Source organism: Caretta caretta, chromosome 9 (assembly GCF_965140235.1).
Source record: "Caretta caretta isolate rCarCar2 chromosome 9, rCarCar1.hap1, whole genome shotgun sequence".
In the NCBI taxonomy this organism is placed as follows: Eukaryota; Metazoa; Chordata; order Testudines; family Cheloniidae; genus Caretta; species Caretta caretta.
The window spans coordinates 100,270,361-100,285,524 of NC_134214.1; the positions used below are offsets into that span (position 1 = coordinate 100,270,361).

Genomic DNA, 15,164 nt, shown 5'->3' on the forward strand with positions numbered 1-15,164 from the left:
ACCTCTTATAGATTCAACATTTTGGTGGGTTCCCCAGAGAGCTCACCCTCTAGGTTCAGTTTCTCCTCTCCACAGGAGCTTCCTGTCGCCCCTTGGAGTATTCCCTTCTAACTGAATTTACGTAACCTTTATTTACTAATCAGCCACCTGGGCCAGTTATGGGAAGGCTAGGACATAGCTCCCCATAAAGGACAGCTACCATACATAGCGTGTGGACTATTTGCTAGTTTTATTATAGACCACTTTTATTATAGAGATTAGAGGTTTAGCATTTCATAGGGTTGAATGCGCTCAGACACCTTTCCCATGTCAAAACCTAGCTAGAGTCTCTTGTATATATTTGTATACATTTTGTTATGCACCTACTTTTATTAATGCCAAAATTAAAAGCTCTACAGACACTAGGATGCATGGAATTGTATTAACAGTAGGAGTGATTTGAAAATAAAGACATTACATTTGTTGTTGGACGAAAGATAATGCATGAAGGAATTATTGAGTAGTTTGAGGATCCATTTTCCTCTTCCCACATATGAATAAGTCCCATTGATATGAAAGAGACACAGATGCTGTATGAGGGCATGTGAAATTCACTAAAGACTAAATCCCTTTGTACTTAAATGTCCCTCAACCATCTGCCAGAAAAAGCAACATTTATCTGAAAAGTTGTTTTGAGAGATACAACTCTAGGAGATCCATCCTGCATCGGGGAATGAACACTGAGGTTTGTCACAAGATGTAAAAAGTCTAGTTAATAAAAGTTATTTCAGTCTGAGAAATTTCCAGTGAAAAACCCTTCTTTCTTTAAAATAGACCTTGCACGACATTAGAATTTTCTGAAAACTGCTAAAGCACTTTAGACTCCCAGACCCACTTTAAATTCTCTAATTATTTATTTATCTTATACATAAAATGTAATAACTGCATCACACAGGATCTCTCAAGGTTTATTCAGCTTCTATCCCATGAATGATAAAGAGGAAGAGTTAGATAAACAAAGGCTTGTATTATCAGAGATCTTGCTTAGTCATAACGATGGTTCCTCAAGCAGACAGTGTACGAGAGGCAAAAAGCCAGCTGCGTTAGTCTCCCAGAGGCTCAACAAGGATTCCCGATTCACCTGACAGACCATCTATTTGTGGACTATGTGGTGTCTGCATTAGGTGTTAAATGTGATATATGCAGGATTCAAACTAAGTAAGTATAGCTATTGTATAGTAATGCCTCTTGGTGCATAAGTAGCATATACAGCCTAAATCACTTTCTAGCAAGACAGGATCTCTCAGGAGCAGGGACGCTTCTAGGGATGGGCGAGCAGGGCTGTTGCCCTAGGTACCAGCTTCTAGGAAGTGCTGTACCACCGTACCATTCAGCCTTTTAAAAATATATTGGAGGCTTGACTGCTGCGGGATGGGGCAGTGAAAACGTTTTGCACCATGACTGGCACCACTGCTCCTGCTCACAAGTGCTCTGAGGGCAGGTTGACTTCCACACCAGCCTGCATACCCCATGCCCACAAGAGACTGGGAATATAGCAGCAAATATTGCAGAGGGGTAATTTCTATATGCTGTACTCCACTTTCTACTTACAAAGCAGTTTTACACTTTATTATATTCCATATTACAACTTTACAGACTACCATTACAATTTCAACTCATAATTAAGCAATTCAGTACATACTTTGATAAATGCCTTTCAGTGTACTGTATACATTTAACTAAAAAAAGTACAAAACAAGCACAGTGGTGCAATTGTCTGGGCACTTTCAATGTTGCTCAGCAAAATAAGCGAGAACACTGTTTGAAAGCATGTTAATTGGGCGGCGGGGGGGGGGGAATACTGAATGTATACTAGTCACTCATTTGAATTTTAACAAACTTTGCACAGCTCCAAGTATTCCTGAGAAATATCTGTAAAGTGTCACTTATACTTCTAAATCTCTTTATATTTCGGCAGTAGATCTAAGCGAGCCATAACCTCCGTCACCAGATGTTCCGCTGATTGCGCAAAAAACATGTAAGGAGTCATGCATCCAGGGAGAATGCATAGTATCTTCTTGGTACATCTAAAACAAAACCAAGGTAGTAATTAAGTCAAGTTTCAACTCATTATTCACTCATGATATCATTATTTTAAAAGATACACAAAGCAAAAATGGCATAGTATTACCCCAATTTTGTCTTCAAAGCTGGGTTGCAAAGGCAGCATAACAAAGAAATGAGAAAGAATGGTTATTCAGTAACTACAGCATGATGCATATATATTATTAGGTAGATTTCAGGAGAAGAGACTGTTGAGCTTAAAGACAGGCAAGAGTCTAAGAATTCCTTACTGCTATACCTGTATATTTTAACAATAGTTCAGAACAAATGTTATTTTAGCGGCAATCAGGAATTTATTACCAAAGAACAGAAAGCTGCTTGTGAAAGATGTTGTTCAACCAAAATCAGTATTGTATGGTATGATTTGATGACCTATACACATGACCTAGAAAATCAAACTTCATTATACTGCAGCATTTAAAAATGTACAAAATGAAACGGACACACAGCTCCAGAAACTGATATTTCTCAGTCTGATTTCAGTAGCTTTGCAGACTTCTCTAGTTTAGAAAATAAACCTAAATTCTGTGACGCAACTGTCAGGATGAGCGGTAAATACAAATACAGATAGGAACCCACTTGCTTGTACAACCTGGTGGTAGAAAGATTCTAGGTGCTCAGATCCCATTGAAATAGGTGGGAGTTCTGAGCCTTCCCTGCAGAAGCAAATTGACCCTTTGATGACAATGGATCTCAGTGCAGAGTGGTGAATATAGCATAGTTGCAGGCATAGACATGATGAAACTGGTTTTGGTACTCTCTTAGAGAGCACGGCTGTAGAGCTGGGTTAATAATGGATTTTTCAGTTTACTGGCAATTTTGAAAAAAGTCAAAAATTGTTTTGGGTTAGATTAAAAATGAAAATTTTTGGAGAATTCAAAAGTAAAAATTTGTTTAGAGTTGAATAAAATGTTTTGTGTGACTCTGCATGAAATGTTTTGTTTAGATTGTGAGCAATGAAAAGTGTGTTTCAAACCAAAAATATAAAACCTCCCCCCTGCCAAATTTGGCAAAATCAACACCAATTCATAAATGTTTGTGTCGCCAATCTTGCATTTATTGCCAAAAAAAGTCAGGGCTCAGTGGGAACTACAACATAGTACCTATCTGCTGTACCTTGATTTCAAAGAGTTCCTACTGGGGTAGGTAACTGGGGGGTTAGTGTACATTCTGTGGGGGCACTGGTGAGCCAAAGGATTTCCACTGATGGAACCGAGCTCAGAATCTGGCCCATTTTGGGCCATCCAGCACTGTGCTTCTCTCTGTGGCTCCCTGTGTCCTCTAATTGCAGTTCTCAATCACACTTTTGCTTCTACCCTTCTCTTCCCCTATCTCTCTCTCTCTTGCAGCTTCCCTTCCCTTCACTATCGTAAATGACCTGAAAGTGGGCCTCAGGGGGGCATCTATTGGGTTGCCCTTCTCCCTTCCATGTCAAAATAGGGAACAATATTTGTTTGTTGACTGATTTTTAAAAAAAAAGTATAGCAACCAATTTTTTTTTTTTAAATTGGGCCTCAAAACTAACCCAATTTCCTCCTCTGTGTTTAACTGAGGAACTCTGCAGAAGAGTTTCATTATGGTAAAACTGGTAGACGTTTTGTTGCTATTAAATGCACAAAAGATTGAAAGCCAACCATTATCTACATGTAATAAGTAAGATGAACATGAAGATCAGTTTTGTATATAAGAAATCTTGGGTTATTCATTCTATACAATGCAAAATGTAGAATCTTCATTAATGAAAACTAATATTCTTAGCTAGCACTTAACCTGAAAACAGCAGATAATACATTAATATGTTGCCCCATTAATCGAAGAGAACAAGATGGTGCATTTTTAAATGTGTTCAGATAATAGGGAGTATATTAACAATGCATCTCTGTTCTAAGAGCCCCCTACCTGCTGTGATGCCAAGGTGTGGTACTGGCTGATTTGTTTTCAATTTGTATATTGCAGAATTAAAAAACCCTCAAATTCTGGCAGCTGCATGTAAATTAAATAGCTTGGTCGTGTTTACTTGAAAAAAGACTGGAGTAAGCAGGTGCAACTCTGTGAAAGTTTCTGGGCAAAATTCAGCAGTGAAATAAACAGGTGATTTAACTGGGAATTGATGATTTAACTGGGAATTGGTCCTGCTTCGAGCAGGGGGTGGGACTAGATGACCTTCTGGGGTCCCTTCCAACCCTGATATTCTATGATTCTAGGTTATAATATGTGGAGAATGCACAGCAGGGGGCAGGTAGCAGAAAAAGCAACTAACTAGAAGATGTAAGGTAAAGCAGACACTCCCCACCCCTTAGTACTTTCCTCCTCCCCAACACTCCCAGGGCCAAATTCAGACCCAGCACAAGAGAAGGAAACTCCCACTTACCTGAACCAACATCCAGTTATGTCAAGGTTCTAGTTGGCTTCCACAGACACCAAACTATTGTAAATTGCACTCGGTTTGCAAATGCCAAATTGATGCAAGTTATACTTTGCCACTTACATACATTTTCCTATCAATTTACACAACTGTTTCTGTCACCACTGAATTTGATGAAATATTTTTCAAGAGACCTGATGATGTATATGAATTTAAAGTGGTACAGTTATAACAGAAATGAAGAGAACTGTTTAATCAAACAAAAATCATTATATATTGTGTGCAGACCCTCCTCCCAGGCTATTTTAATGTAAAATAATTTTGATTTCACATGTTCAGTTAAAATTATACTGTATATAGTACTCTAACCTGTAGGAGATGAAATTATTGTGCATAACATGACTAGGAAATTCTGAGAACATCTTGTTCAATCAGAAGTTACAAACACAAACACAACTATTCATTTTAGACACCTGGTACTGTAGCTTTGTTATATTAACTTTCTTTTATAAATTAAAGATATGATCCCAGAGGTAGAGAGATCACTTCAAAGAGCCAACTGGCCTTTGATTTCATACCATGTTAATGGATGGGTACAAGTTATTCTTCTGCATCTGTTAACACTATGCTATTATTGATCATAGATTACATCTGTACAACACCTTTCACCCAGAAGATTCCCAAAGTGTGATTACAGTGCATGTATATCTAATGGTATAACACCCACATACCCACTTCATTTCCTCCTGGGTTTTACATGCTGTTTAACACATACACTGCTGTTTAGGCCAAGAAGCAGAAAACATTAGAAAAAGAGGGAAGGAATTTATATAGGCAAGATGTAACTAATCAAGTTTGCAGCAAGCCAAGACTTATTACTGTATTCTTGCAAAAACTGCCAGCCTATACATGGCTAGGATCCTAGTTATTTGCATCTGCGAAGGCTGCACCCTAAAGCACAGTATACTGCAACCCAGTTTGTGTAGTTAATCTCCAGTAATTCACTACATCAGGCCATTCTGTCACCAGCTCTTCCACAATTAGAATCATAGAATAGACTCACAGGACTGGAAGGGACCTCAAGAGGTCATCTAGTTCGGTCCCCTGCACTCATGGCAGGGCTAAGTATTATCTATTCTAGAATGTGTGATCAGCAGCTCTGACATGAGTTTTTTAAAGCATGAGTTCTGTGTCCACCAGCCCCCTATGGTTTGCATTTGTTTGTTTTAAGCTTTCTGTAAGAAAAAGGTAACAGCTAGAAGTGACACAGATCTTTAGATGGTTGCCCAGTCACAATATTTAGCACTTCTGTACTGTAGCTCTTCAAAATCACTGTACAAACATTAAACAAACTTAATCTAAAGGCTTACAGCTTTTGAATGACTAGGAGTTGACAAAACAGACCTATTCCCTGTTGTGTTCTCTGCCCCCCTGAACAAAAAGACTTCATTGAAAATCAGCACTTTAGAAGAACCATTAAGGATCTTTCAAAAGGACAGTCCAACCAAGGCTGCTGTAGTGAGACCCTTGTTACATTAGGTCTGGTGTTTAAGGCTGGTTTAGAATGAAGGGAGAGTGTCCTGTTTCATGTGCATGTGTAAATCAAGCAAACCTTGCTTATTTTTTTCCCTTAAGTACTCAGAGTTTAGGGGATGAAAGTGAATGAGATTCTGCTTATACCACGTGTGAAAAAGCAGAGGAACCAAAATCTATTCTTGTGCAAAAATCTGTTCTCCCTGAAGTCAATAACTGTCAGCAGGACTTGGCCTGTGTTCTCATTCCCATCTCGAATCTCACACATCCCATGCTTACCCAACATTTTCCAGTCGGGAAAGAAGTTCGTTTGAGTTGGGGCAGAAAAATAAGGACTAACTTCAGGTTTATTTAGCTTTAAGTTTTTGGAATTAAACTCAAAAGAAATCAAATGTGAGGTACTTTTATGATGGATTGAATGGCTAGAGAACCAGCAAATGGACAGAACCTGCCTTTAGCCTATTCAGCCAGTCTTTCTATCATAGCCTGCTAAGAAGTGGATTTAAAATCCTTGAGGGAGCGGGGAGGGAGAAACCTACAACATTGTGTGTTGAGCTTCCTCCAGTGCTTTTGCAACCCCTTAAAAGTACAAAGATGCGTTGGCCTGTGGAACTAGGCTGAGCATAAGGGAAGAACTTGGTGGCCTGTGCATCCCAGTACAGAAAAATACACCAAAGAAAAACATTGGATGTCTTTGATTTTTAGTACAGTTCACTACAGTATTGAACACAGCACATCATACACCTGACACCCCTCCATGGAAGGGTCTGTAAAAGTTCAAGGACTGGAATCCAGAATGGGATGTCTTGTTTTGTTTTTCCTACAAATGTGTGGGAATTCGTTCCTTATACATGGGAGGGGCAATCGTCCTGGCTGGAGTTAGATAGAGTGTGTGCAGATTCTGTGCAAGCTTCCCACCTACCGCTCTGGTACTGCCCCTTCCCCCCGTCCCCCCACAGGTGCTCACCAGTTGTCCAGAAACGGGACCCAGCACACCTAGAAGATGACGGTGATGGGCGCTAGGACTCAGGAGGCAGCATCCTGGAGCTGCCTGCCAGCCTCAGCCCAGGAGAGGGACAGAGGGAGCCTCCTCCCTCCCTGACAGCTAAGCAGAGCTCTGGAGAAATCGGGGGTGGGGGGCATAGTGGGGGGACAATGCCTGCTCAAACTACACCCATGGTTGGCACAGGTTTCCGTGGTAACTGGATTTTTAGTGTCCGGTCACCAGTGTTAACTGGATCCCTTGCAGTGTGGCTGAGCTCCTTCCAAGCCACAGAGGGCTGCTTTGCCTTTCTTTTGCAAGCTCACTCCCCCACACCCAGCCCCGGCTGTGCCCCCTGCCTGACCAGTAAGGCTTAAAGATAGGAGGGCCTCAGGCTATAGCCTTATCAGCCTACTGGTTAATGTGGCTCTGCCCACCCGCCGCTTCCAGCTTGAAGTCCTCTGGTTGGTGGGAATTTTGGTAATACAGTGTCATCAGAAATGGGTCGAGTTGGGTATCAGTCCCCTTTCTGCCACCAAAACAATGGTACCAAACATGCCAAAACTCGACTAATTATGGAGCTGTATATTTGACAAAATGATTTTAAAAAAAATCAATGTTTTTGTAATTATACTTTACCACAGGTATTGGAAACATGCAGCCCTCACAAAGTTATACTGTGGCCCTCGACTGACAGTACTGGGTTATCAGTTAATGCTCAGAACAGGACACCTGAATCATTTTTTTAATGTTACAGATTACTGTAAATGGAAGGAATGCATCAAGCTGATTTGCTATCATTGGCAAACAAGAAGCAGTTCAGTGGTATTATCAGCTTTGCTTATTTTGCCAAAAGAGTTGTAATGAAGCACTGATTAAGACGTCAGAATCCATCTTCAAATAGCATGCATATAGTTATACAACAATGCATATAACATACATTACATACAATCCCAAAGTAATTTATTAGAAAATCCTTGTTTTTAAACTTTGGTCTTGATCATTTTTAGGTATCAATGGGAAGACAGAGTACCAACTAGTAGCCGAATCTTTGGAGGATACCACCACTGAAGATCTGGTAACCACATAACGTTTGTGGCACCTTACATGCTATAAGAAATGCACACAAACTGAATATGGAAAGGTTGGAGAGAAAGTACATCAAGCAACAGGAAAATGGATGGGACGTGCCAGCTGTGGGCAAGACTCGCCTTATACTAAGTCCCAAGGTCTGTGTTTAGAGAAGAACACCTGCTTCTTCTGTAGTTAGCCCAAAGGCATTCATTATGCACAGTTTCCACATGTGAGACATGGCATTATGAAGCTGCTGCCATGCACGTTCAGTGAAGTTTCTGTGTTGCTCTCACGAAGAGGCTGACGCTAGAATGATCTTGCGTGCCATCAATGCCGCAAAGAGAGGTGCATCTGAACTCCAAATTTTTGCACAAGACTCAGATGTTCCAGCACTCTCTGTGCAATTGTGGCAGAATGCACCCCATACTCGCACCCTACTGTAACACCCTCTGTACAAAGTAGGCCTTGAGAGGTTTCATCTGAAAACTCATAACTTGCTGATCAGTAATATCATGGTAAAATGCAAGTAGCAACATTGTGTGTAAAGTTATGAACATAAGCTGACATCATGACTGAAGTGTGTTTCCCAGATAAGTCTGAGGAGGGGCTAAGCCAGTTTCTCTCAAACAAAGGGCAAGCTGATGGCCCAGCCAGATGTCAATAAAGCTGATGGGACATAACTTATCAAGTGGACGTTATTTGGCAAGAAAAGGGGACATGGACAAAGAGATCTGCATCTTAGCAAAAAAAACAGCTGGAGGTGTCCTTCCTCCATCAGACCTCCATCTCCTGGTTCTCAGCTGGAAATGTTTTCCAAGGGGGAGAATTGAAATTATAAAAAGGAGGAGCAAACACCCCAAGAGACCTGTTCCTCTCTCTCCCCCTGTCTATTTCACAATTTTGCACCTGAGAAGGTGAAAGAAACAGCCACTGGACTCTGGGGAAGGGGCCCTGAATGGAAGAGTTTGGTCAGTAACACTCTTGGAAGCATGTGGTGAGAAATTTTGCTTTGAATCTAATATAATTTGTTAAGATAGGCATTAGAAAGTGTTATCTTTATTTTTCTAGTAATCATTTTGACTTTTATGCCTCATTCCTTGTACTCACTTAAAATCTCTCTCTTTATAGTTAAACTTGTTTTACCTAATCCAGTGTGTTTATCTTAAAGTGTCTGGGTAACTATTTAAGATAACAAGCTAGTGTATATTATTCCCTTAAAGGAATAATGGACTTAATATATTTGAACTGTCCAGGAGAGGGCTGAGCGGCACAGGACATATATTTTAGGGGGGAAATCTGCGATTGGGAATATGTTGGGGTCACCCTGCAGAAGTAACCCAAGTGTGGCTGGAAGTTTGCAGTTATGCACAGACATACAGGGCGTGGGTGGCATGCTGGAAGGCTGTTTGTGAGCAGCCCAGGTGGGAGCTACAGCACCAAGACACTGTAAGGCACCTAAGGTTACAGGACAATGGTGAGACAGCCCTTCACTGATCTGGACTGCACCGTGGTGTGTCGCAGAGATGCTACCCAAGACTTTCAGAAGATTCTGTTTTTGTGCCTGCTGCTGAGGAGCAGAATCGCAGCGTATCCCTCAGAGACCAGTTCCTATCACTCGGACCATTAAAAGCTGCCACTCTGCCAGGTCTCCACGTCCTTTCAGAATGTGACACTACCGGAGGTTGGCTGGGAAGACCAAATCACGTTACTGGAAGGCTTTTGTTTCAGCCTCCAAAGACTCTCTCCTGGCTCTGGAGGTGCTTGGAACAGCTGAGACAATCACTGATGAGGTCATAAGTACGCTGGAGGTGTTTACATGATGAGTTTGCCGTTTGAAGACCAACATTACGACACTTGCCTAGTTACATTGGTAGACATTTTCCAAGAGGAAGGCAGACGGAGCAAAACTGTCACCTAGAAGGGGTGCCATCTAGAGGTAAATTATCAAGCAATGGAATGGCTCTGGGATGATCAAACATATCCAAAACTACCATCCCCTATCAGGCATGAAGGGGTATTGGAGGATGGACTGATCACACTAGTCATGTTTGAAATACCATGCGCTCCCCAATCAATCCTTCAACTAATCAAATGTTTGTGCACAAAGACCAGGTGCTCACCACCATGCAAATGTTTAGCCAGCAGCCTTCCTTGTACAGAGAAGTGCAAGTGTGATATGGACGAGGATCAGCATGACAATGGGTCTAGTAGTGATGCCTTAGATGGAGATGACTTTGATGAATAAATATTTTCAGTTGTACATGTCAAGGATAACTTCCCTAGGGTTGCCAGAGATCAATGTCCTTTTTAATGTAAGCAATGCATCCCTGTGCTAGAGTATCATTAAAAAAACATTGATTTTTCAACATTTTCTCCGATAGGTAGCTATATAATTGTTCTTGGTTTGCCATGTTTGGTACCACTGTGTGTGTGGAAGAAAGGGCTTGAATAAGGGCTGCAAACGATACCCAGCTTGACCCATTTCTGAAGACATTGTATTATCAAAATTCCCACCAACTAGAGGACCTGGAGCTGACCACTGTGGGGCAGGAGAAGGTGGGAGTGAGTCCTCCACTGAAACGATTCTGTAGAATTTTTCGAGTCAGAGGATACCTCTCTTACCTTCTTATCACTAAGTTGCCCTCAGAATGTGATTTCACTACACTGGGCTGCCAGGCTAGAGATAATATTTCAGCATAGTTTTTGGAGTCTCTTTAAATACATGCCTGTTCATGGATGATGTCGGAAAGCTCTTTCACCATGTCTCTGAAGTTTGATTTTAGTCCTTCATGGTACTCTACTTGGTCTTCCTTAATGAGCTGCTCATTGAGTTCCAGAGCAAGTCCACAGGCCTGTATAAACTTCCTGGGGATGAAAGAAATAGCCACTGGGCATTATTGTTTCTCATTCAGATTTGCAGATTGGAGCCAAAAAAACAAACGGATATGTATGACTTTGTTTACAGATTCACCCCATGGGCAACATCTAATCCAAAAAGCAACACACAGGTTCTCTCTTGGGTGGCACTGAGCAAAAAGGATGTTTGTATTCTATTCCTGGCTGTTACTGTTACTCTTTCTCCTGCTGATAATAGCTCATCTTAATTAATTAGCCTCTTACTCCACCTTTTCATGTTCCCTTTATGTATCTATCTTCTTACTATATGTTCCATTCTGTGCATCTGATGAAGTGGGCTGTAGCCCATGAAAGCTTATGCTCAGATAAATTTGTTACTCTCTAAGGTGCCACAAGTCCTCCTGATCTTTTTTCTCAGATTAAGTTCTCTCTTTCACATGACCACTTCTCCCCTGTCTGAGGCTGTGGTGAAATAACAGTGTCTGACTTTCAAAGGCTGTTATGAAAGGGATAGAGCTGCCGGGACCATAAGACTGCACCGCAGGGTTCGGGGTACAAGATGTCTTCCCTCTTTCTTTCGTGGCAAGCATAAGTTTCCGGTACAGTTGAAGGGGCTGCTCCCTCACTACTTCCCTGGGGTGTCCAGTGCCCCAAAGGGGACAGGAAAGAAGTGTCAACAGCTTACTCCCCCTGTGCACTGGCCAGCTGTGTGGGGTGGGAGGCAGCTGCACCCAACAAAGGATGCAGCAGCAACAGGCGAGCAGGCTGGGTGTGCCTCGTTGCTTCAAGAGGAATTCTAGATACCAAAGGCAGACTAGTAGGAAGGAGGAGAGAGGGAAGGATGAAAGTGGGGGAAAATCTACAATGGCCCCAAATGGATGGAGGACGGGAAGTTAGCTCTTTAGTTATCTCTTGGGAGGCACAGCGTTGGCCACAATTCTAAGACCACAGAGAGAATGCCAGGATAGATTGGTAGGTAGGTAGATTGATAGACAGACAGACAGATGCAAAAACAAATTCTTGTTTGAAATCAAATATCTTTGCAAAAGTAGCAATGGAGGCAAGAGTAATGGAACCACATGGACAGTAAATGGATTTATTTAAATATTTTAAAGTTCTTTCCAGTTTAACAGTCCCCCGAGAAAAGTCTCTCTTGAAAGATCAGGAAATGAAGCATAATAAAAAAAATTAACAAACACAAACACCAAGTCTTTGGTTTTTAGCGAGACATTTCCCACTTTTAAAAAACAGTTTTGTCTAGGTGTTGAGACTGGGCACCTGATAGCTCATGAACGCTCTAGCTTTAAAAACAGAGTCAGCTTTAGTGTGCAGCAACTGCTGGTGTATTTATTTATTAATTATTATCATCATTATTATTATTTTATGTTATTTATTGTAGCACCAAGAGCCCTAGTCATGAACCAGCATTCCATTGTGCTAGGCACTGTACAAATCCAGAAAGAAGAGAGAGTCCCTGCCCCAAAGAGCTTATCATCTAAGACAAGAGATACATGGATGGATACAGACAGACCAATTATGGGGGAGTATAAAAACAATGAGTCAGTAGGGGTCAGCGTGATGGGCAATGGTCTCAGGTTTAGAAGGAGCCAAGATGTTCTGACTATGATTAGGTAAGTTCATCATGGATGGATATAAACTGTTCAGGAAGGACAGGCAGGCCAGAAAAGGTGGGGGAGTTGCATTGTATGTAAGAGAGCAGTATGACTGCTCACAGCTCCGGTATGAAACTGCAGAAAAACCTGAGAGTCTCTGGATTAAGTTCAGAAGTGTGAGCAACAAGGGTGATGTCGTGGTGGAAGTCTGCTATAGACCACCGGACCAGGGAGATGAGGTGGACGAGGCTTTCTTCCGGCAACTCTTGGAAGTTACTAGATCGCAGGCCCTGGTTCTCATGGGAGACGTCAATCACCCTGATATATGCTGGGAGAGCAATACAGCAGTGCACAGACAGACAATCCAGGAAGTTTTTGGAAAGTGTAGGGGACAATTTCCTAGTGCAAGTGCTGGAGGAACCATCTAGGGGCAGAACTCTTCTTGACCTGCTGCTCACAAACTGGGAAGAAATAGTAGGGGAAGCAAAAGTGGATGGGAAACTGGGAGGCAGTGACCATGGGATGGTCGAGTTCAGGATCCTGACACAAGGAAGAAAGGAGAGCAGCAGAATACGGACCCTGGACTTCAGAAAAGCAGACTTTGACAATCTCAGGGAACTGATGGTTAGGATCCCCTGGTAGAATAACATGAGGGGGAAAGGAGTCCAGGAGTGCTGGCTGTATTTTAAAGAATCCTTATTGAGGTTACAGGAACAAACCATCCCGATGTGTAGAAAGAATAGTAAATATGGCAGGCGACCAGCTTGGCTTCACAGTGAAATCCTTGCGGATCTTAAACACAAAAAAGAAGCTTACAAGAAGTGGAAGATTGGACAAATGACCAGGGAAGAGTATAAGAATATTGCTGGGGCATGCAGGAGTGAAATCAGGAAGGCCAAATCACACCTGGAGTTGCAGCTAGCAAGAGATGTTAAGAGTAACAAGAAGGGTTTCTTCAGGTATGTTGGCAACAAGAAGAAAGTCAAGGGAAGTGTGGGCCCCTTACTGAACGAGGGAGGCAACCTAGTGACAGAGGATGTGGAAAAAGCTAATGTACTCAATGCTTTTTTTGCCTCTGTCTTCACGAACAAGGTCAGCTCCCAGACTGCTACACTGGGTAGTACAGCATGGGGAGGAGGTGACCAGCCCTCTGTGGAGAAAGAAGTGGTTCGGGACTATTTAGAAAAGCTGGACGAGCACAAGTCCAATGGGGCTGGATGCGCTGCATCCGAGAGTGCTAAAGGAGTTGGCGGATGTGATTGCAGAGCCATTGGCCATTATCTTTGAAAACTCATGGCAATCGGGGGAGGTCCTGGACGACTGAAAAAGGCAAATGTAGTGCCCATCTTTAAAAAAGGGAAGAAGGAGGATCCTGGGAACTACAGGCCAGTCAGCCTCACCTCAGTCCCTGGAAAAATCATGGAGCAGGTCCTCAAGGAATCAATTCTGAAGCACTCAGAGGAGAGGAAAGTGATCAGGAACAGTCAGCATGGATTCACCAAGGGCAAGTCATGCCTGACTAATCTAATTGCCTTCTATGACGAGATAACTGGCTCTGTGGATGAGGGGAAAGCAGTGGACGTGTTGTTCCTTGACCTTAGCAAAGCTTTTGACACTGTCTCCCACAGTATTCTTGCCAGCAAGTTAAAGAAGTATGGGCTGGATGAATGGACTATAAGGTGAATTGAAAGCTGGCTAGATTGTCGGGCTCAACGGGTAGTAATCAATGGCTCCATGTCTAGTTGGCAGCCGGTATCAAGTGGAGTGCCCCAAGGGTCGGTCCTGGGGCCGGTTTTGTTCAATATCTTAAATAATGATCTGGAGGATGGTGTGGATTGCACCCTCAGCAAGTTTGCAGATGACACTAAACTGGGAGGAGAGGTAGATACACTGGAGGGTAGGGATAGGATACAGAGGTCCCTAGACAAATTGGAGGATTGGGCCAAAAGAAATCTGATGAGGTTCAACAAGGACAAGTGCAGAGTCCTGCACTTAGGATGGAAGAATCCCATGCACCGCTACAGACTAGGGACCGAATGGCTCAGCAGCAGTTCTGCAGAAAAGGACCTAGGGGTTACAGTGGACGAGAAGCTGGATATGAGTCAACAGTGTGCCGTTGTTGCCAAGAAGGCTAAAGGCATTTTGGGCTGTATAAGTAGGGGCATTGCCTGCACATCAAGGGACGTGATCGTTCCCCTCTATTCGACATTGGTGAGGCCTCATCTGGAGTACTGTGTCCAGTTTGGGCCCCACACTACAAGAAGGATGTTGAAAAGTTGGAAAGCATCCAGCGGAGGGCAACAAAAATGATTAGGGGACTGGAACACATGACTTATGAGGAGAGGCTAAGGGAACTGGGATTGTTTAGTCTGCGGAAGAGAAGAATGAGGGGGGATTTGATAGTTGCTTTCAACTACGTGAAAGGGGGTTCCAAAGAAGATGGATCTAGACGGTTTTCAGTGGTAGCAGATGACACAACGAGGAGTAATGGTCTCAAAAGTTGCAGTGCGGGAGGTTTAGGTTGGATATTAGGAAAAATTTTCTCACTAGGAGGGTGGTGAAACACTGGAATGCGTTACCTAGGGAGGTGGTGGAATCTCCTTCCTTAGAAGTTTTTAAGGTCAGGCTTGACAAAGCC

General features: G+C 42.5%; 1 protein-coding gene across 5 annotated transcripts in view; it reads right to left on the reverse strand.

Moving 5' to 3' along the window:
* Window positions 1–874: 874 nt before the first annotated feature.
* Window positions 875–15,164, reverse strand: part of DOCK11 (dedicator of cytokinesis 11) — a 132,753-nt gene continuing 118,463 nt past the window's right edge. For 3 of the 5 annotated variants that reach the window (XM_048864068.2, XM_048864067.2, XM_048864066.2), the window contains exons 52-53: window positions 10,784–10,922; window positions 875–2,066 (exon numbers count right to left, since the gene is read on the reverse strand). In XM_048864068.2, coding sequence (XP_048720025.1) covers window positions 1,944–2,066; window positions 10,784–10,922 — 262 coding nt within the window. In that variant the 3' untranslated portion in view covers window positions 875–1,943. Of the gene's footprint in view, window positions 2,067–2,170; window positions 2,190–10,783; window positions 10,923–15,164 lie in introns of all 5 variants that reach the window. The other 2 variants (XM_048864069.2, XM_075132593.1) reach the window with 2 other exon arrangements.